The sequence below is a fragment of the Balaenoptera acutorostrata genome, chromosome 14, assembly GCF_949987535.1.
Source record: "Balaenoptera acutorostrata chromosome 14, mBalAcu1.1, whole genome shotgun sequence".
NCBI lineage: Eukaryota > Metazoa > Chordata > Mammalia > Artiodactyla > Balaenopteridae > Balaenoptera > Balaenoptera acutorostrata.
The window spans coordinates 92,568,265-92,592,741 of NC_080077.1; the positions used below are offsets into that span (position 1 = coordinate 92,568,265).

The window sequence follows — 24,477 nt, forward strand, 5'->3', positions numbered from 1 at the left end:
TGACCATCCACATATATTTGTTGCCAGTGTTTCCTCCCTAGCACTACCTACAAGAATAACAAATCAATGATTAGAAAAATCATAGGAAATAAAAAAGTAGACAATGAAAATAAAATTTAATCAGATAAAGTGCTGTGTCCTTTGTACATTTCTCCTGTAATTGACTAAATATCTTGAAATTTCTATTTAGAAAATACTTTAAGAAGGTAGTCGAAAATGTAAGATGAGGGAAAACTGACAACTTTTTAAAAGGCCACATTTTAAGAGGAACATTATGAGATATGGGTTCCAAGCAAATATTGGAACAAAAGTCAAAAGAACTAAGATTACTTTTCCTTACAGAGAGAACTCTTCCACTTGAAAATAATAATGCCAAATGTGGTTTTATGGATTCATAGATATTTACGGACTGAAAAGCTTTTTAGAAAAACTTCTCAGCAAGCACAATTTATACCTACCACCACAAAATCTCACACACATTCTACCACAGAAAATCCAAGTACCAAACTAGAGACTAAAAATAGCACAAAAAAACTGTAAGAAATAGGATCTGCATATTTTGAAGATGTCACTACCTGGTTTCACCAAGACTGACAAAACATTTTAAGTAAAAACCCATTTCTACGGAAAAATAAATGTGCAAATGTACACAACAGTGAAATCTAAAGAGAAATTTCAAATTCGCACAGTCAGCCCAAGTTCTTAAATAAAAAGAATGCATTAATGAGAGGCTCACCCGTTTCAAAATTTTGACCTTGTGCTTCACTGTATCATCTATATATTTGGTTTTGTCATTTGTTGTAGTGTGCTTTGATAACCCAAGCTTTTCATATTCCATTGCTTTATCTTCACTATGGACTTCAACTTTAGCCTGGTTTCCCAAAATATCTGGATCTACTATTTCAGTCTTTTTATCTTCTTCGGCACAACATTTCACACACACATATTCTTTGTCTTCCTCTCCCATTTGCTGTGCTTGAGAAAGACTTAACCCAACACAATCACCATGAAACCAGTCATCACATCTCCCACAGCCAACCATAAACCTGGAAAGAAAAAAAAAAAAAAAGAACACTTTGATTCGATACATTTTCTTAAAAACCAATGCTGAGTGAGCCTAAATTGAATTTTTAATATTTTTCCAGTATTTTGCATGTTTTCTGTCTTTACCCATTCTATCAGTTCAACATGGAGTTTTCAAAGAACATTCTATGAAAATGGATCTTTTAAGAAGTCAAACATTTCCCCTCTAGTATGAGTGAGAAAATACTGGGGGGGAGGTGGACACACAAGGATAAAAATAAAGGGCAACTGACCTTTGTCAGCATACTGTACAGAATAACAACGTATAGAATAACAGTATTTCTCCACTGAGAAGGGTGATAAGCTGTGATAATCTGATCACAGACAACCCATCAAAGTTACAACTACATTTACCACAAAGACCTGAAATCATACATAAAATTGGAGTCACTTATCCAACTAATCATTTTAAATAACAAAGAGAAAAACCAGATGCAACAAAAACGCAACTCAAAAACTAACATAGTGGAGCCTCACAAATTGTTCCTTATTAACCACCTTAACTATATATATATATATAACTATTCTTTGAGCTCAAAATATTCTGGCTCATGGTGTCACAATGATTTAGCTGAAGGATCTTTTTATGTACTTCTGAGCATGGGCTTCCTTACTTCTTGACCTTGTACTTTAGATAATAAACTTGTTTTCCCAAATAATGACCAAATTATATCAACATGAAGATATTACTATTCAGGGTGAATTTTTTTTTAAATTTCCAAACACTCTCCTTATATTTTCCCTTTACTGCATTTTATCTAAGAAATAATTTCACTAACCAATGAAAAAGTCCAAGGACAGATTTATGACTCTAAAAAGTTTGTTTTTTCTAACTTAGAAAGAATATCTGGAATTATTTTAGAATAAAATAGCAAAACAGAACAGCAATTTGAGGGTGAAATTACCTTTTTCACATACTTTTCAACCCATTATTAAGAAAATGACAAAGCTCACTTAATCATGTTTAACATTTTCCTTTTTTTTTCTTCAGGTTAGTAATTCATGGTATGTTTGAAAGATTTAGGAGAATTTAAGTATATTCTTTAATGATCTAAAGACTTTGTGCTGATTTCAGTAATAGTGGCACAAGCAACAGTGACAAAAGTCCTTTTAAAAACCTATCGTCCAACAGGAAGATGTTAAAGGTAATATACTGTGTGATATGGCCAACCCTCTCTAAATATACCAGTGGTCCTGTTTTAATGTAGAAACTGTAAGAATCAGAATGCTGAGTTTCAAACCTTACAGGATGTCTTGAAAAAGTCATGCCAAATACCCCACCCCCCAATTGCAGACCACTCTATTCTTCTTCCTCTCTCATGTGCCTTTCCACTGTGGACCAACCACTGCCGTGCACCAAGGAAACCTGACTTCTTCATGTCTACAATTCACCATTCTTTACCCTAACTGGCGATGCCTGTGCTAGCTTTTCCAGATAAGTCGTCATTTCCTCAATGGTTCATTTTAAAACTTAAAACAAATTCATTAAAAAAACAAAACACCTCATGCCTTAAGTAAAAATAAATAAAAATATATATTTTGGATTCATAGCTCTAGTGAGAAAACTTTCCAACAATGTGGTATTTGTCTGCAAGACAGAAATGGTTTCTCTAGGTTTGGGAGACTTTAGATGGGTCCATGCATGTTTCAGTGATACAGATCATACAGCCAACAGAAAAATACGAAGTTTGAAAAATACAGATACTTAAAAGTTCTTCTATTTCAGATTGCAAAGTTGTAAGAACTCCTATTTCTTGAAAGCAACTATCTAAGCTGAATTCTTTTGAAATACTGAAGGAAAGCTAATGTGATTTCCCATCTCAGCTATATTAATAATTTATTCAAAGCAAGCCTGGAATAGTTTCAATAGGACACATACTATGACCATGGCTATGCTTTTGCCCCAAATCCAAATCGAACAAACCTATTAGGAAACTTCAAATCTTTATTCAACCAGGAGAGAGTCATTTTATGATGTGGTATGTATTCATTATATCACCATGCCCCAAGTTTATTTATGGAAATGTCTCCTAAGAAGTTCTGAAACACAAAACTACAGTGCCATCCAGACGTATCTTAATAATAATAATAACATTTTAGATTTTATATAAAAATAATGCAGTTAAAATCTTGAGAAATCAAAACAAAAAATGACATTGATAAAAATAATTACATGCCCTAGGGTTAAACAGGGGTAAATGTAATTGATTCACTTGAAAGTGAAACTGGAAAATTTCAAAAAAGGAAATATTACCAGTATTATGAACTTTATTAACCATATATATTTTTTTAAGTGGCCTATCACAAAAATAGAAGATACACTGTCTTCCCTTTTCATATTACTCCTCATGGCTTAAAAAGGGAGAGGGAGTATGGATCAAATAGCTAACATAATTACCCTCCCATTTTCTGCTCTGTCCTTGAAGTTCTGATTACCAAAAGGCAAAATCACTCAAAGATAAGACTATAACCCGGGTGTTAAATATTTCACTAAAAAAATTAATGTGTGGTAAAAGATTAACTCTGAATTAACTGGACCAAGTCAGCATGAAATCAGTTAAATGGAAAAGTTCAGAAATATTTGTTTTGTTCTCCTACTGTTATACATTCATACACAAAATTTTAAATCCTACTATAATTAAAACCTAATTTAAAATGTAATCTTAATTCTAATCTTTTTGGCACAAACCAAAATATATTCTTAGAAAATTTTCAAGTTTCTTCAAAGTAAACCACAAAAGCAACATTGAGAATTCCTGTTCTTAAAAACTCATGTCACAAATTCACTAACAATGGAGCTGTTACAAGATGAACCATTAAGTTCTGATAAGCGGTTCCTTTAGGTAACAACTAAGACTGTATTACTGTGAATGTATATGTACTCACTCTTTTCTAGGGTAAAATGATTTTATTCCACATAAACATTAAATCATTGTTTTTGTCACTAACAATCTATAATCTGCAGAGAAAAGTACTTTTCTATCAAACTCTTAAACTCCTGAGAAAAACCAGAATCACTTTCTCTAAGAGAAAATTTCCTTCTCAGAAAAAGGTTTCTTGTTTGAGTACAAAGCTATGACTCCATTACGCTAAGGATATTTTTTTGTTTCTAAATTTCATCCAATGAACTAATCTCCTACAACTGGGCAAGAAGGTGTAATACAAACTGAAGATACAAATGTCATCTGGAGAGGTAGGGAAATACTAGAAACTACAAGATAGGTATTATGAAAAGACTAAGACTTCTTCCTTCCAAAATGCCAACTGACTTACGTTTAAAAGACGTTCAAAGTAAGTTTTTAAAAAAGTATTAAATAGTCTGGCTTTTAAAGTAATGAATATACCTTAGCTACAAGGCTGAATCAGGAAAATAAATGGAAAGCCAAAACAACAGCATGAAGTGTAAACTGGGAGGCAGTCAATGCCTACTGTCTTTAGGATACATATAGAAGTTGCTTATGGTCAAATATTACATTTGGCCATGCCATGAATGAATCGGTATTTAAAAATATAATTTCCAACTGGAAGCACATATAGGAAGCTAACCTCAGTTGCAATACATGTAAAATGCTGAAGAGTTATAAAATAATCTTTACAGAAGTAAATTTGTCACAAGTGCTAAAAAAATGTCGTATTAACAAATAGCTTTCAATGAATGTAGCTGGCACATGAGATCAAAGATATGGAAGAAAGTTATTTCCACGTATGTCCTTCCTAATAAATTCATATTCTTACACATGGATTAAACTAGGAAAATTACATGCTGCATGACAGGTGCATTTTTTGAGTAAGCTCAATATATACAAGCAGAGTGCATCAAAGAAGTAGTGAAGGCTAGTTAATATGTAAAGAAAAAAACAATCAATTACTTAGGCTTCTTTATTCACAAAATTGAATGTGAAATGCTGCTTCCAAAATTGATAGTTTCCAGTATTATTACATATTATTCATGTCGATTACATAGGGTAAACTCAAAATCCCTACACATCTAATATTCTAAGTCATTTTCCAGACTGGGGCAAAGAAACTCTAGGTTTTATAGGTTAGATCCAAAAGGCAGCCTTAGGTAAAAAACAATGGGGCTTAACAATCTTCGCTTTAGGAAAATAACTGATATTGGTGAAGTGACAGTCATCATTCAAAAGCCTGGGCAAACTCCTGAGGACCATGCCATCATAACAGAAGTTTATCTCCAAAAAAGTTACATTATAACATGTCTTCCAACTCTAGGCCAAAGTTTCATTTCAGAAACTCATTCAGTTTAAGGCTCCTATTTCATACTCTGACAACATGTCAGTATGATGGTTTTTAGAAGATGCTGGCAAAGAAAAGAGGGCTAACTTAAAAGAGCACTTACAAGGACCATCTAGCCCTTAATTCTCTTAGGCCCACTTTAGAATATTTGAATAAGGTGTTTTAAACAAAAAAGCATAAACAGCACAAAAGTGAGGGCAAATGTAGCACTATATTCAAACAAGTCACAAGTTTTAAAAACTGGAATATGCTGTTATAAAGTAACCACTGACACTAAAAATAGGCCATGGGCTGAATCACAAATGAAAAAACCCCTTGACATAAAAGTTATTTTTTACAGAATAGCCCCAAGAACTCCCAACCACACCCTCCATACCAAAATAATGTGTTAGAACGCACTGCACTAAACTGTCCCTCCCTAAAGACTTTCATTTTCATGTAATCTAATTGTGCTGGGAAATCGTTCTAACATTTACTTTCATGAGTAAAGATAATATTACAATGTGCAAGTTACAATGTTCTTTTATCATATCAATGTTGATAGAAGTTCCAACAGCAATCTCAACACTTGAACAGGATAATCTTGTAGCTGGAAACTCCACTTCACCTCTTGTTCTCTTTTTCTCAAAAAGCTAGCAAATAAAAAATACATGGGCGGGGAGGGTGGCAGTGTCATAAAACTATAGAATACTGAATCCTAAGGAAAGAATGACAACGGCAGTGCTACAAAATCACTTCCTAAAAGATCAGAATTCACAAGAAACCCAAATCACTAGAACATTCAGAAACAAAATACACGTTTCACTCCATTCCATGTTACATACAAAATTCCCCTGTGTCATTTAACAGTTGTTTTAGCTATCAAATTTCATTCTCAGGTCACGTTTGATAGTTATGAAGTAGTGGTATTAAGTCATAGTAAGTGTGCTTCATTTGAAAGTATGTATATAGAATTTCCATTATGCCCTTCACAATGTATTACTAGTTCTTCTCAAGCCAAACAGAATAACATGTAACTTACAGACCCAAAGCACTGTAACAATTGTCTGATTTTCCCAGGATGCAATGACTGCATTACACTAACTGGTTACAATGATAAAACATTTCCATATATGCCAGCTGCTGGTCAGCCTCCGTGTTCTGAAGTTTCTAGGGCGGCATATTTGTAAATTCAGTGGCTCCATCCTACTACCGTACATCCGGGATTGATGAGGGGTTTCTGTTTGTGCAAAAGTCTTTGCATGTTAGATAATCTCTTCCTATAAAAAGTTCTCACACTAATCCGACCCTGAAAGAAAGCAATTTCTCTTTAATGTACGTAGCACATATACATACACACCCACACCCACACACACACCTGTTGCCATGCGGTTTTTTGCAAAACCCACACTGCTTGCTGGGAGTCCAGACATATTTGCTCTCAAATGAAGAGCTATGATCTGAGCCTTCCCGTCTTACAGTAGCTATATTATCTGGGATGAACAACGGTGGCTCATCCAAAGGAAAACTTCTGCTGCTGCTTCTCTGACGGGGTTGCAGGCTCTTCTCAGGTTTTTTCCATTTCAATGTATCCTCTTCCTTGAAACGTCCTGCACCACCTGTGTGCTCAAGCCCCTCCTGCACATGACTACTGCTTCTCGCTGCTGGAGCCGGCGGCTGGGGCTTATGGCGCTGCTTCTGGCTGGAATGCAGCAAATGCCCAGTTTGTGCAGCAGGATGAGGCTCTTTTGAGCAACCAGGGTGACCGAGAGGCTTTTCACTCAAAGAATGAGTCAAGGGTTTGGAAATCTGTACTAAATTTTGATCTTGTGATATCTTTCTGAATACAGAATGAGCCTGATTTTTCACAGATTTAACCCCAGAATTGCAACTCTGAAACTTTGAATCCTTATCAACTTGTTTCTTTCTCACTTTGACTGGCCTACGAAAATTTTGCTTAGATTCTGATTCATCAGCATTTCGCTTCACACTTTTGACATTAACTTTAGTTATGTTATGCATTAATTCATGCTTTGCTCCAACAACTTTTTTCCGAGTATCTGTGGTCATGGTTTGCTTAGAATGAATTACAGGTTTTGTGTGTTTGGGTTTTATGTTTTTTGACTCTAAGCAAGAAACACTATTTGACTGGCTGTCTCTGTCATCCTGAAGGTTTGCTGTTTCATGAGACTCCATTTTAATACTTTCAACAATATTCAACTGTTTTGAATTTTGGTCAGGTGCATCACCAATAGCCTTTTCTAAAATATTACTTTCTGGTTCAAAAGCACTAGTATTAACCACCTCTAAGTTTGATTTATTAAATCTGGTACCCTCCAACTGCTTAGCATTAGACTCTGTGTCTTTACAATAAGCCATTTCCATTTCACTTCTTTGAAGGGAGTTCTCAGCTTTATCAGCAACTTCCACGCTATCTTTCAATTCCAAACTACATTCATTTACTTCATCCCCAGAACCAGACAAACTGACGAGGTTCTTTTCTTTCTCATTTGGGTTTGTACAAGCAGCACTGCCAGAGAAAGCAACGGAAGATGCAGGTTCCTCACTGACACTGTCATCTTCGTGGGGTAATTTTATTGTCTCCTTTGATTCTTGTTCAGCGTCTCCTTCTGCCTTCATTTCTTCAACAACAGTCCCATCCATTTTACTTGAAGTGGAATCGTTCCGTTCATGTTCCTCTTTATCTGAGAACGTAAACAATGGGCTGACAGCCTTGGCTTTCCGTTCCATCAGAGTTTCATTTTTCTTCTCTCCAGTGCTAACGCAGGTCTCTGAAAGGAGTGGGCAGTCTACCTCGTGCGATGGTACACCTGCTTCTGCCTGGTGACTGCTCTTCTGCTCAGCATCTAACCCAGCTTCATCCTTCACGGCAAGACAAGACGGACCTGCGGCTCCGAGGGGTCCACTGTGTCGGCGGCTCCTCCTGCTCTCTTTCTGGTGCTCGCGTTTCGGTGACTCGCCAACTTCTTCTTTCATCTGACACCTTTCTTGTTGTTTCACCCCTGCTTTAGGGGCAGACACAGTCTTCCCTGATGCCTTTTTTGTGCTATTTAAAGGTGCTGCATTTGAACGCTTGGCAATAGTGCTCTGTCGCAAACTTCTTATTTGTTCTATCACAAGGGAAAAAAATAAATAAAAAAAACTTAGTTATTTTGCAATGTGTTTTTATTTCAACGCAATTTAGAATACATCACTTCTTTATTCTGAGCTATAAAATTTATTTTCCCATTTCAAAGAAAATGTACTGACATCTCCTCATGATGATGGTTACATTTTTTATACACTTATCAAAGTTCTATAATTCTGGGGCAGAAAATAATCTGTATAAAATTCAGACTGATATTATACTTTACAATAAGAAATATTTTCATCAAGCTTCTTTTCTATGAAAGTAAGCTGGGGGTAAAATCAATGAGGTTCCTTGATATTACTACCCATCTTAAAGCAAAGCTGTCATACAGTTGTAAACATTAAATACCTTTAAGTATATAAAACCAAACAAATTCGGGTGCCAATAAAATCTGAACTAAACCACCTATCACAAACAGGATCTGTGTGAGTTTCAAAGCACAGCCTCAAAAGAACTCTAATGTCTTTATGAATGTGCTTCCCTTATATCTCCATTTTAGCATTCAAGCTATTCCTTGAATAGCTTGAATATTTTAAGAAATGAAATATACACTAGAGTACTAGACACAGATCAACAAAAAAAGAAATTATAATTAAAGAGATTTAAAACCAAGAAAATGTATCATAAGGGAAAATGCGGAAAGTATGAAAGTAATTTAATAAAGCTTCCCACTTGTAACAATGCTCCTAACAGAGAATCCACTAACTGAGATTTTCCTCCTTTCCCTATCTGGATACATCCCCAAGGGAAAAAGAAACACAAAGTGAAAAGAAATTGGAAAGAAAGCTAAATAATTCACTAAGAAAAAATAATAATAATAATTCACTAAGTAAAAAAACAACAAACTGAAATACAAAATAAGAAGCTATATCCAAGCCTATGCATATCCAATACCTCTGAATCAACTGTATGAAAACTGAACATCACAAATTTTTAAAAAGTCTCCTTCCTTTTTAATGCAAAACGCTACTATGCACCAGTATTTAGAACATTTTCCTAATTTGTCACGTATCACTGAACCTGAACTGTGAAACTCTTACAGAAGGTGTCACAGGTCCTCCTCACTTGTCTCTAACAGTCCTAGTTGATGCTTGTAGTCATGACACTCAAAAGTGTCCCCATTTGGACAATAAATTACACGATCATCCTATTTTAGAGACCCTTTCTAATTCCCCAGGACTCGGCACAATATTTGGTCATCAGGTAAGTACCCAACAACTTTAAAAACTTACTTAGTAGATCATGAACCACTCATGCTCAGCTATATAACATTTTAAAATAACTAAAATTTTAATGGTTTGTTATTAATATTTAGATAATTTTTAAAGCTCTGAAGACAGCCTGTAATAATTTATAGCTCTACTATATTTATATGCCCTGAAATAAAATAAATGAAGAACTTTTAACACCCATTACATAAGTGGTTGATAAATGAATAGCACATTCAACTGTGAAGGTATTCAAATAAAAAATTGTTTTCCAATAGTAATTGATTAACTGACAAAGGATAAAGTAACTCTTTCTCCTCTAACTATAAACTGCCTTAGTTTGAAGCTGGGCGGTGTAGGCCAAACATTACCATTATTTGTCTATAATGTTCATTCTACTCTTTTTGTTTCTCAAAGTCACAAATATATACCAAATAACCGATTTTTTAAAAAACTGAGGAAAAGATGAAGAAGTAAATATATGCATCTGAGCTAATAATCCACTTCTCAAAACCGCACATTAAAGCTATACAAAAGCTATGAATCTAAAAAGAAAGAAAGGACCAATGCCTAAGAATTTAATGAACCATGCCTGTGTAGTGAAGGCACCATTAAAATCCAAAAGGAGGGGTTTCAGAGAGCTTCTGAATGGTGAAGTAGAACACCTCCACGTGCCACAGTGCTTGCAGGGCTCCCAGCTCCAAGAGGACTGAAGTTTCTTTGTTCTTGACCTAACCCTATGAATCTCTTCATCTGGCTGTTGGTTCCTGTGCTTTAACATCCTCTGTAATAAACCACTCATCAGAAAGTTTTGATGGACATTGGTTTCTACTCTGACAGTTATTTTCCCTCAGCACATGACAAATGACAGTCAACTGCTTCCCAGCTTCCATTCTTGCTATTAATAAGGCACCTCTCAGTGTAACTGCCGTTCATTTTTTTGCCGTGTGGCTGACAGGGTCTTGGTGCTCCGGCCGGGTGTCAGGCCTGTGCCTCTAAGATGGGAGAGCCAAGTTCAGAACACTGGTCCACCAGACACCTCCAGGCTCCATGTAATATCAAATGGCAAAAGATCTCCCAGAGATCTCCATCTCAACCCATCTCAACTCTAAAACCCAGCTCCACTTAACGACCAGCAAGCTACAGTGCTGGACACCCAACACCAAACTAGCAAGACAGGAACACAACCCCACCCATTAGCAGAGAGGCTGCCTAAAATCATATGAAGTTCACAGACACCCCAAAACACACCACCAGACGAGGTCCTGCCCGACAGAAAGACAAGATCTAGACTCATCCACCAGAACACAGGCACAAGTATCCTCCACCAGGAAGCCTACGCAACCCACTGAACCAACCTTAGCCACTGGCGGCAGACACCAAAAACAACGGGAACTACGAACCTGCAGCCAGTGAAAACGAGACCCCAAACACAGTAAGTTAAGCAAAATGAGAAGACAGAGAAACCCACGGCAGATGAAGGAGCAAGGTAAAAACCCACCAGACCAAACAAATGAAGAGGAAATAGGCAGTCTACGTGAAAAACAATTCAGAGTAATGATAGTAAAGATGATCCAAAATCTTGAAAATAGAATGGACAAAACACAAGAAACGTTTGACGAGGAACTAGAAAAACTAAAGAGCAAACAAACAATGATGAACAACACAATAAATGAAATTTAAAATGCTCTAGAAGGAATCAATAGCAGAATAACTGAAGCAGAACGGATAAGCAACCTGGAAGATAAAATAGTGGAAATAACTACTGCAGAGCAAAATAAAGAAAAAAGAACAGAAAGAACTGAGGACAGTTCAGAGACCTCTGGGACATTAAACGCACCAACACTCAAATTATAGGAGTCCCACAAGAAAAAGAGAAAAAAGAAAGGGACTAAGAAAATATTTCAAGAGATTACAGTTGAAAACTTCCCTAATGTGGGAAAGGACACAGTCAATCAAGCCCAGGAAGCGAAGAGAGTCCCATACAGGATAAATCCAAGGATAAACACGCCAAAACACATATTAATCAAACTACCAAAAATTAAATACAAAGAAAAAATATTAAAAGCAGCAAGGGAAAACAACAAATAACACACAAGGGACTCCCCATAAGTTTAACAGCTGATCTTTCAACACAAATTCTGCAAGCCAGAAGGGAGTGGCAGGACATATTTAAAGTGATGAAAGGGAAAAACCTACAACCAGGATTACTCTACCCAGCAAGGATCTCATTCAGATTCGGCGGAGAAATTAAAACCTTTACAGACAAGCAAAACCTAAGAGAATTCAGCACCACCAAACCAGCTTTACAACGAATGCTAAAGGAACTTCTCTAGGCAGGAAACACAAGAGAATGAAAAGACCTACAATAACAAACCCAAAACAATTAAGAAAAAGGTAATAGGAACATACATACCGATAATTACCTTAAATGTAAATGGATTAAATGCTCCAGCCAAGACACAGACTGGCTGAAAGGATACAAAAACAAGACCCAGATAATGTTGTCTAAAAGAAACCCACTTCAGACCTAGGGACACATACAGACTGAAAGTGAGGGGATGGAAAAAGAAATTCCATGCAAATGGAAATCAAGAGGAAGCTGGAGTAGCAATTCTCACATCAGACAAAATAGACTCTAAAATAAAGACTATTACAAGAGATAAAGAAGGACACTACATAATGATCAAGGGATCAATCCAAGAAAAAGACATAACAATTGTAAATATTTATGCACCCACCAGAGGAGCACCTCAATACATAAGGCAAATGCTAACAGCCATAAAAGGGGAAATCGACAGTAACACAATCATAGTAGGGGACTTTAACACCCCATTTTCACCAGTGGACAGATCATCCAAAATGAAAATAAATAAGGTAACACAAGCTTTAAATGATACATTAAACAAGATGGACTTAATTGATATTTATAGAACATTCCATCCAAAAACAACAGAATACACTTTCTTCTCAGGTGCTCATGGAACATTCTCCAGGATAGATCGTATCTTGGTTCACAAATCAAGCATTGGTAAATTTAAGAAAATTGAACTCGTATCAAGTATCTTCTCCGACCACAATGCTATGAGACTAGATATCAATTATAGGAAAAAATCTGTAAAAAAATACAAACACATGGAGGCTAAACAACACACTACTTAATAACCAAGAGATCACTGAAGAAATCAAAGAGGAAATCAAAAATACCTAGAAACAAATGACAATGAAAACACGATGACCCAAAACCTATGGGATGCAGCAAAAGCAGTTCTAAGAGGGAAGTTTATAGCAATACAATCCTACCTCAAGAAACAAGAAACATCTCAAATAAACAACCTAACCTTACACCTAAAGCAATTAGAGAAAGAAGAACAAAAAAACACAAAGTTAGGAGAAGGAAAAAAATCATAAAGATCAGAACAGAAGTAAATGAAAAAGAAATGAAGGAAACAATAGCAAAGATCAATAAGCTAAAAGCTGGTTCTTTGAAAAGATAAACAAAATTGATAAACCATTAGCCAGACTCATCAAGAAAAAAAGGGAGAAGACTCAAATCAATAGAATTAGAAATGAAAAAGGAGAAGTAACAACTGACACTGCAGAAATACAAACGATCATGAGAGATTACTACAAGTAACTCTATGCCAATAAAATGGACAACCTGGAAGAAATGGACAGATTCTTAGAAATGCACAACCTGCCGTGACTGAACCAGGAAGAAACAGAAAATATGACCAGACCAATCACAAGCACTGAAATTGAAACTGTGATTAAAAATCTTCCAACAAACAAAAGCCCAGGACCAGATGGCTTCACAGGCGAATTCTATCAAACATTCAGAGAAAAGCTAACACCTATCATTCTCAAACTCTTCCAAAATATTGCAGAGGGAGGAACACTCCCCAACTCATTCTACGAGGCCACCATCACACTGATACCAAAACCAGACAAAGATGTCACAAAGAAAGAAAACTACAGGCCAATATCACTGATGAACACAGATGCAAAAATTCTCAACAAAATACTAGCAAACAGAATCCAACAGCACATTAAAAGGATCATACACCATGATCAAGTGTGGTTTATTTCACGAATGCAAGGATTCTTCAATATATGCAAATCAATCAATGTGATACACCATATTAACAAACTGAAGGAGAAAAACCATATGATCATCCCAATAGATGCAGAGAAAGCTTTCGACAAAATTCAACACCCATTTATGATAAAAGCCCTGCAGAAAGTAGGCATAGAGGGAACTTTCCTCAACATAATAAAGGCCATATATGAAAAACTCACAGTCAACATTGTCCTCAATGGTGAAAAACTGAAACCATTTCCACTAAGATCAGGAACAAGACAAGGTGCCCACTCTCACCACTATTATTCAACATAGTTTTGGAAGTGTTAGCCACAGCAATCACAGAAGAAAAAGAAATAAAAGGAATCCAAATAGGAAAAGAAGAAGTAAAGCTGTCACTGTTTGCAGATGACATGATACTATACATAGAGAATCCTAAAGATGCTACCAGAAAACTCCTAGAGCTAATCAATGAATTTGGTAAAGTAGCAGGATACACAATTAATGCACAGAAATCTCTTGCATTTCTATACACTAATGACGAAAAATCTGAAAGTGAAATTAAGAAAACACTCCCGTTTACCATTGCAACAAAAAGAATAAAATATCTAGGAATAAACCTACCTAAGGAGACAAAAGACCTGTATGCAGAAAATTACAAGACACTGATGAAAGAAATTAAAGATGATACAAATAGATGGAGAGATATACCATGTTCTTGGATTGGAAGAATCAACATTGTGAAAATGACTCTACTACCCAAAGCAATCTACAGATTCAATGCAATCCCTATCAAACTACCACTGGCATTTTTCACAGAACTAGAACAAAAAATTTCACAATTTTTTTGGAAACACAAAAGACCCCGAATCGCCAAAGCAATCTTGAGAACGAAAAATGGAGCTGGAGGAATCAGGCTCCCCGACTTCAGACTATACTAAAAAGGCACAGTAATCAAGACAGAATGGTACTGGCACAAAAACAGAAATATAGATCAATGGAACAGGATGGAAAACCCAGAGATAAACCCACACACATATGGTCACCTTATCTTTGATAAAGGAGGCAAGAATATACAATGGAGAAAAGACAGCCTCTTCAATAAGTGGTGCTGGGAAAACTGAACAGCTACATGTAAAAGAATGAAATGAGAACACTCCCTAACACCATACACAAAAATAAACTCAAAGTGGATTAAAGACCTAAATGTAAGGCCAGACACTATAAAACTCTTAGAGGAAAACGTAGGCAGAACACTCTATGACATAAATAACAGCAAGATCCTTTGTGACCCACCTCCTAGAGAAATGGAAATAGAAACAAAAATAAACAAATGGGACCTAATGCAACTTAAAAGCTTTTGTACAGCAAAGGAAACCATAAACAAGACCAAAAGACAACCCTCAGAATGGGAGAAAATACTTGCAAATGAAGCAACTGACAAAGGATTAATCTCCAAGATTTACAAGCAGCTCATGCAGCTCAATAACAAAAAAACAAACAACCCAATCCAAAAATGGGCAGAAGACCTAAATAGACATTTCTCCAAAGAAGACATACAGATTGCCAATAAACACATGAAAGAATGCTCATCACTAATCATTAGAGAAATGCAAATCAAAACTACAATGAGGTATCACCTCACACCAGTCAGAATGGCCATCACCAAAACATCTGCAATAAATGCTGGAGAGGGTGTGGAGAAAAGGGAACCCTCGTGCACTGTTGGTGGGAATGTAAATTGATACAGCCACTATGGAGAACAGTATGGAGGTTCCTTAAAAAACTAAAAATAGAACTACCTACCATACAACCCAGCAATCCCACTACTGAGCATATACCCTGAGAAAACCATAATTCAAATAGAGTCACGTACCACAATGTTCACTGCAGCTCTATTTACAACAGCCAGGACATGGAAGCAACCTAAGTGTTCATCGACAGATGAATGGATAAAGAAGCTGGAATATTAGTCAGCCATAAAAAGAAACAAAATCGAGTTATTTGTAGTGAAGTGGATGGATCTAGAATTTGTCATACAGAGTGAAGTCAGAAAGAGAAAAACAAATACCATATGCTAACACATGTATATGGAATCTAAAAAAAAAAACAAAAAAAAATGAAGAACCTAGGTTCAGGACAGGAATAAAGATGCGGACGTACAGAACAGACTTGAGAACATGGGGAGGGGGAAGGGTAAGCTGGGAGGAACTGAGAGAGTGGCATGGACTTATATATACTACCAAATGTAACATAGATAGCTAGTGGGAAGCAGCCGCATAGCACAGGGAGATCAGCTCGATTCTTTGTGACCACCTAGAGGGGTGGGATAGGGAGGGTGGGAGGGAGATGCAAAAGGAAGGACATATGGGGACATATGTATATGTACAGCTGATTCACTTTGTTATACAGCAGAAACTAACACACCATTGCAAAGCAGTTATACTCCCAATAAAGATGTTTAAAAATTTTTTTTTAATTTAAAAAGTGAAACAAAAGGAAAGAAAGGGCAAGAGAAGAGAAAACACTGATGATTTTGGAAGCCAAACAAAAGATGATCAAGCAGTAACTGATGCAGGACATCCAAAAAAAGATAAACAGTAATCTGGCACTGCTGGCCAAACCAATACCATTAACACCTCAAAAGGGTTAGGAACTGGTGATCCCAGATAATTCTAAAGTAGGGAGGAAGGCAGGCAGTTAAAATGAGGATGAGTCGAAAGCTGTTTAAAAAGCAGTCAGACCCCGAGCTCCCTCGCCCCTACTCCATCCATTGGGCAACTGCCCTTCCCAGGTCCTAATCGAAGACTGGAGGCTTACTCTTTGGGGAGTGTAAAAACAGAGTTTCTAGACTAAGGAACATCCAGCATAGATAAGAGTAGCAGTAAAGTACACTGAAATCTGTAAGATTATGTGTATTTGTATGTACTGAAAGATGAGATGCCCCCATCAGCTTCCCTCAAGGGCTCCCATGATATGCTAACAATCTAACAAGCCTAAAGTCTAACAACAGGGATTCCTCCAGAAAGTAACACCGCCAGATTACCATACAGTGATGCTCACAGCTGACAAAACATTAAACCATCAATGATCAGACATTTAGCAAAGTCTCTTAACATGAAAGATAGAACCAAAAAAAAAAGAAAAAAAGACTAAAAAACCTTTAAAACACCGTGAGTATCTTATGAAAGACAACATAAGATACTGCATGCATGAAACAAGACCAGAATGCTACAAAAAGGACTATTCCTGGAACAAAAAAAGAACATTCAGAATTTGATGAAAAAGTTGAAGGATAAACATGAGAAAATTTCAGCAAGTAGAGGAAGAATACAAAGGTAGAAAGATGAAGAAAATGGAAGAGCCAGTCCCTGCTATCTAATACCTGAATAACAGGAGTTCCAGGAAGCAAGAGTTGACAAAATAAAGAGGAAAATAATCAATGAAATAATTCAAGAGATTTTCCCAGAGCTGAAAACGGAGCATCACTTTCAAATTTCTGAGGAAAAACAATTTCCAACCTTGAATTCTATGTTCAATCAGACCATGATTCCAATGTGAGAACATATTAAATACATTTGCAAACATACAAGGTTTCAAAATACATATCCATATTCCTTTTTCTCACAAAAGTACTAGAAGAGGTATGTCACCAAAACGAAGGAGATACTTCAAAGAAAAGTAAACAGGAACTGCAATACAGAACAGAATCCTCAGAAGAACAGTAAAGAGAGCTCTCTGGACAACAGCCAATCATCTGACTCATACAGAGCTAACACGACAGCGCACACGGAAGCAGATCAGAAGGCCTCCAGAGACACTTCCTCAATAAGATGAAAATGACAGAACACCTGATATGCTCAAATATCTTTAAGAAAGATTCAGACAACTGGCAGAGTAGTTGGGGTGGAATTACCGATACGTACACTGAAAACTGTGTGTGCGAATGCATAAAACTATAAGCAAATGAACAACAAAATCAGTTATTAAATCAGAAAGGCAAAAAGCTGTATAGGAAAAGCGACTACAGTTCACTAAATGGATCATCACTAACAGCGTATTGAGTCACAGTAACGTCAGTAATTACTACTGATCTTACAAAATTATCTATCAGAAAGATGAGAAAATGTTCTTTTGTGTGATGGGGGAACAAGAGGAGAAAAGAATGCTAAATTCACCATCCAGAATGGGAAACCAATAAATACATACATCAGAATAATCAAGTAGTGGCAACATACATGTGTTACTTAGAGACATGGAAGTAAATACCAAAAAATTAACAAAACCAGATGAAAGCGGTAATAGTAGTTTCCTCTGGGGAAAGGGAAATAAGTAGTAGGATGGCAAGTACTGGAAACTCATAGAACTAGTCAACTCTTTAAATCATGTGAATGTGCAATTTCAATAAAAATTTTAAAAAAATCATACCAACAAATTGATACAATCTCAAAATTGATTATCAAAATCCTCAGATTAGCAAACACCAAGAAACTACTATCACTGCTCAGCAACTTTACAACCTATCACATCTGTCCCTACACTTGATTTTCTAGCTAGTCCTCTCTGGAAGGATTACCTTGTGCCATTAAACGAGGTGATTTTCTTGGTGATCTCACTGAATTTTCTTCTACTTTGTCCCTCAAATTCCTGTTAGGTAAAATCAGTTCTTCTTCATCAATGGTATCATTGCCACTTTCTTTTACAACTCCTTCATCCATAATATCGTCAAGACCAACAACTAGGAAAAAAAAACAAAAATACAAAATTTTTTGAAAATATTGGTGATGTTAAGTATTTAAAGGCAGTACAGAAAACACTGTGAGACAGTTTAATGTAATACCAAGTAGTCCTGAAAATCTAGGTCTATTCCTAAAATGTGATAATGCCACCACCAAGCTCCCAGTTCAGTTTTACAAACTTGTACCGGATGAGGCAGCTAGTCAAAGAGAAGATTAGTTGTAATTCTTCTTGATTTGACCTCCACTATCACTCACTGTCACTTATCATTCACTGTACCTTTGTGAACATCATAAGCAGCTATACCTGGATACTTAATTATCCCAATTGGTTAAAGTAGTACAAAAAAGAGTAAATACCCTGAAAAGCTTGTGATTCTAGGTTCATGCTAGAACCAAAAGATTCTAGTTCTAACTGTAATCTATTCCTTGAAGACTTTATGCTACATGTGTGAAAGTAATGGAGATATACTCTTAAGCTGTAGCAAGCACACACACACACACACACACACACACACAGAAATGAAAAACATAATGTAACTTCCCCTCCCCCAAATGCTAGGGAAAATAGGTGTTTAAATAGAACTATACAATTAAATTACTTTCCCCTAGTCAAAAGAGAGATAGAGTCATTCATTTAACAGCAGGGGAGGGGGCATGGAAAAGGATTGGGGAACACTGTATTTATATTATCAACAGGCTTATTTCTGTATGTAACAAATGTCACTTTAACTAGCTGACATACAGCAATTCTAAATGTGCAGTTGTATGAAATCTTGTAAAAAGAATGTGATTATTTAGATCATAAGTCCTGGTTTCAAGTCTCTGCTAAAACATTTAAATAAAACCTGACTAAGTCCCTTAACCTCTCTAGTTTATCTCTTAAATGAGAATAACAATACCTGTCCTACCTACCTCACAGGGCTGTTGTGAGGATCAAGTGAGATGATGTATGAGAACTCACTCTGTAAACTTTAGAGCACTACACAAATGTTAGTTATTATCTTCATCCTAGGGGTTAGAAGGAACCTCAAGAAGTTATCTAGTCCTCATCTTTGTATCCAAGTAGAACTTCATTTAAGAGTTCAACAAGATAGTGGTCTACCCTAAAATTTAAAGAGAACAAAATTTTTTATAAATATACTTTCAAATGGTACAATCTTTTCGAAGAGCAATTTCACAACAAACAATCACAAAACTGCTTATATACTTTGACCAATATATTATAAAGCATAGACGAGAGAATAAATTATGAAAAAAAAAGTCTGGCTAGAAAACATAGTGTGATCCTTGTTAGTAACAGACAAATGAAATGTTGTGTAGGTACATTTAGACAAACAAAAATGATTAGCAGGAAATAGATGAAAATTATAACAATAGCTATTCTATAAAAGATAAGTATTCTTTTTTCCTATCTTGCACATTTCCTGCTATATGCATGGAATTACTCTCAAAAACAGAGTCCACGCTTTTAGTCACTAAGCTATAGGCACTAAAAGCTTAGAGAAGAAGAATGTGTCTTAGGAAAATGCATCAGGACTCATTTAAGGTGTAACTGGGGGAAACAGGTGGGGAGTTCAGTTAGAAGGCTACTCCACCATGATGGAGTACTTACGTTGCCACACATTCACACACATTCTCAAAGGATTTTTAACATTAGATTAACAGTTCCACCATGCTCATTTTAAAAAGCCAAAGTCATGCTTTATATGCATTACAAGTATGCAGAGATAGAAATGGATGGGGGAAGGCAGCACAGTGTTATCAATGACCATCTAGTGGTTAGGTGGGGTAAGGAATTGGGGGTTTTTTAATCACTGTGACACTGTCTCTGTGTTTTCCACATTTTCTACAGTAAACATGAGTTTTGTATTGTAATCAGGAGAGAAAGTAATAATTCAAAAAACAGTCCAGGAGAAAGGTAATTAAAATCTGACTAACAGTGTTCGCTGGCAGGGAGTAAAAAGGTGTGTTATGAACTTTAGGGCTATATTGCAAAGCAGAATCAACAGGATTTAGCAAAGCCAAATCCAAAGGTCAATTATTAGATTCTCTCTTGTTCCATTTCCTGGCAGCAGCTGACCCCTCGCCCCTTCCTGAATCCCTTCTCCTCACTTAACTTCTGAACAGCACACGCCCCTCCCTCACTAGCTACTTCTGCTCAACACCCTTTATGGAGCTCTTCTTGCAGATGTCACACAGGACAGGACTTCAGGATTCAGTACTCCCACCTATCCTCTATACGCACTCAACCCTCCCTAAATGATCTCATCCAGTCAATCTATACTCGCGTGACTCCCCGAAGTTATCTTCCCCAGCCCCAAGCTCACATCTGACCTCTGGAAGAGTGTAATTTGACATGTCCACTAGGTTGTCTAACAGGTATCTCAAGGTTAACAAATAGAAAATAAACACTGATTCCACCCATTCCCCCTCCCCTCAGTAAAACCATCCTCCTAAGATAGTCCCAGTAATGGAAACTCCATTCACCCAGCTGCTCAATCCTGAAGCTCTAGAACTATCCCCAGCTCCCCTCTCCTCATATCCCACATCCAAGAGGTCAGCCCAACCTGCTAGCTCTACCTACAGAACACGTCACCCACCTGATCACCACTGATCACCTCCACAGCTCACATGCTACTCCACATCACCATCTTCTCCCATCAAAACTACTCTTGAGTCTCCTAGTGTCCCAGATTCCTCTATGGCCACCTCCTACGCACGCACACACACACACACACAGTTTATTCTCCACACAGTCATAACTATACTTTAGAGTCTTCTAAAATATAAAGTTGTATCACGTTACCATTGTTCTGACGAGACCCTCCAAACCCTTACGAACACACTTAGATGTATGTTAAAATCCTAGCCAGGGTCTCCAGGGTCCTAAGAAGGGCTTCCGCCACCAAATTCCCTGACTTCTCTCCTACCACTGACTCGCGGTGCTCCAGGCACACTGGGAAGCAAAAGGCCATCTCAGGGTCATTTCACTTGATCGTCCTCTGCCTGGAGCGCTCTCCTCCCAGACAGCCACATGGCTCACCCTCCCGCTTCATTCGGGTTTCACTCAAAATCGACCTTCTCACAGAAACCTTTCCTGAGGATCTTATCCAACACAGCATTCTCTCACCTTAGCATATTTTATCCTTTAAAATGTGTTTCACTATCCAATGAAACATCTAATTTTCCACTAGAATGTAATCTCTACAATCCAGGGACTCTGTCTCTTATTCACCACTGAAACTCCAGAACCCAGAGTCATAACCTGGTATACAGTGGCTACTCCAGAAACACTTGCTGCATAAAAGAATTAGGGGAAACAAGGGACCTGGAAAATTTAAACATGGATGATCGAGTGAGAAATGTTTCAATTAACTGAAAGAGAGAAGTTAGAAAAAACAAATTTGAAAGTAAGGTAATGACTTAACTTTTTGAATGTTAGTGACATGAAAAAAAAAGAGCAGGCAAAAGAAGCATCAAAGTAACGCACCATCACAAAAGAAGGGTAAGGAGAATTCCAGGGATCAGGAAGGTTAACTGCTATAGAGAGGACAAAGGAAGGAGAAAAATCCACTAATCTGAAACACAGAAGCAGAGGACCCCCGATGACAAGAGGTGAATTAAGTGAATAAGTGGAGAATGACAACGGCAGTTTCTCTTTCATTTATTTTTAAGAAATTTAAGGGTAAAAGAAAATGAGGACAATCGGCTGAAGGAAGTTAAAGGGATGAAAGATGATTTTTCTGTGTAAGTAAAAGGAATGGGGGGGGGGAAGGTGAGGTGGTAGAGTCCCCTTTACACAAAAGAGGGAGTGAGGGAAGGAGAAGGGAATGAGAATGGGCAAAGAGGGAAGAGGAGAGTGGGAACGGAGGAGGGAAAAAGCAAGAGATCTGAGCATCTTCCACTGCTGGAAGTAACTTTGGAAGCTGAGTGACGCCTGAGGCCGCAGTATCTTAAAACCTCTTAAGTCAACAACCTACAATTCGAACACTTAAGACTGCATTTGAGATGTTTCTCAGAAGTGAGATTTCCAAGAATGCAATCTTTTTTGTACTCCTGTTGCTCCTGGCAATATGTTTCCTTCATCTCAAAAAGTCACCCTGACATTAAATCAAGCTCTAACACTCTCTCCAACATTTCCAGGGCTCTCAAGCAGGTGTAGGCCCCCAACACCAAAGCAACTACTTAACCTAGCTATGCCTCAAATTCTTCTATAAAATGGAGATCATGCTAGCGGTCAGAGGGGTGCTGTGATGATTAAATTAGTGTGTGTAAAGGGCTTGGAACAGAACCTGGCACTTACAAAATGCTGACTTCTGTTCACAGTCTCCCCCATCATGGACCCCACCATCAAAATTTATGTATTCTTAAAAAAAAAAAAAAAATTTATGTATTCTTTTTCCCTTACTTTTTCCCTCAACTCCCCCCAGAACAAATCAACCATTAAAAAAAGTACCTGAAATTTCTTTCTTCTAATCCATTTATCTGATTAAAGTAATTCAGAGTACAGAATGAATTATCTCTGGCAAAACCCTCCAAATTAGGTATTTACGTTTTAAATCATTCAACTTCCACTGAGCTTAACTTTCTTAGTTTCCACTAAGAAAATGAATAGAAAGAAGTGAAGGAGAATCTGTGTTCTTTTCAAAACACTGCTTATTCCCAGGGACCTCCCACATCTGCCCCTCCCACAGCTACAAGCAAACTAAGATTCAGTATTTGATATCCAGTTTTTAAAAAGTGGCCAGTCGGGCTTCCCTGGTGGCGCAGTGGTTGAGAATCTGCCTGCCAATGCAGGGGACACGGGTTCGAGCCCTGGTCCGGGAAGATCCCACATGCTGCAGAGCAACTAGGCCCGTGAGCCACAATTGCTGAGCCTGCGCGTCTGGAGCCTGTGTTCCACAACAAGAGAGGCCGCGATAGTGAGAGGCCCGTGCACCGCGATGAAGAGTGGCCCCCACTTGCCGCAACTAGAGAAAGCCCTCGCACAGAAACGAAGACCCAACACAGCCATAAATAAATAAATAATTAAAAAAAAAAAAAAAAAAGTGGCCAGTCCTACTCAACACATCCACTAAAAAGGGAATTGGGGTTATCAAAAAAAAAAAAAAAGCAATGGCCTGAATTATGTAGGAGGCAAGTGCAATAATGCGGGAAAACAATCTTTGTTTCCTCCCTCCCACATTTCAGAATTAGGTGTCATTCCCATTTTGAAATTCTGGCACAAAATCTGTAATCATACTCAAAATCTCCTTGAGCCTGAATTTAGATCACATTAAAATTCCTCCCATCATCAGCCACAAATGGCCCTCCTTAGATCTGCTGAGTCAGGCCTATGTGAAGTCCTCCTGACACAAATACTACTTTATTCAAATCGAGACTATTTAATTCACACCTATCTTCTTGAAGAGAGGAGGTAAATGAGATGAAAAGAATAAAACGGAACTATTTACAGCTAAATTTATTGCATTTCTCACAACTGGGTTTAGTTTAAATCACCTTACTCCACACAAAAGGGAGAACCACAGTACAGCAGGGACTCTTCACATCTGGCATGCCTTAACTCAGGCTGGCAGCGCAGAGGCCAAGCGCAACCGCTTCCAGGACGCTTACCTCCTCTACTATGAAACCTGGCACTAGATGTCAGACTTGAGAAAAAACCAAAGAGCATGATCTCCTTCCAGTGTCAGGACAACAGAGGTCAGGTGCGTACCTTACAGGGCCCGGACCTGAAGGAGAGTAAGAAGGCACACAAACACACCCCTGCAACACAGTCCCCACAGCTTCCGCCTCCACCCAGCCCATCCTCGGCCTCCCTTCAGGGAGCGTTCTTTCCTTTACGGGTGATTCATACGCCCTTCCGAAAGAGGCCACGTCAGATACACACCATCAAGCTGTGTTATATACAATCAGTCATTTGTCGGTGAATTTATCACTTTAGATATTATGTTTCTAAGTTGAACAACACAAATTATGTTATCT

At 37.4% G+C, this 24,477-nt stretch overlaps 1 protein-coding gene across 10 annotated transcripts in view; it reads right to left on the reverse strand.

Annotated features, from left to right (window-relative positions):
• The window catches only part of PHF3 (PHD finger protein 3), a 107,285-nt gene that overhangs the window by 35,620 nt on the left and 47,188 nt on the right, over positions 1–24,477 (reverse strand). For 3 of the 10 annotated variants that reach the window (XM_057527728.1, XM_057527731.1, XM_057527729.1), the window contains 3 exons: positions 18,333–18,494; positions 6,695–8,447; positions 737–1,046 (listed from right to left, as the gene is read on the reverse strand). In XM_057527728.1, coding sequence (XP_057383711.1) covers positions 737–1,046; positions 6,695–8,447; positions 18,333–18,494 — 2,225 coding nt within the window. Of the gene's footprint in view, positions 1–736; positions 1,047–6,393; positions 8,448–18,332; positions 18,495–19,407; positions 19,599–24,108; positions 24,202–24,477 lie in introns of those variants that run through there. The other 7 variants (XM_057527733.1, XM_057527730.1, XM_057527734.1 and 4 more) reach the window with 5 other exon arrangements.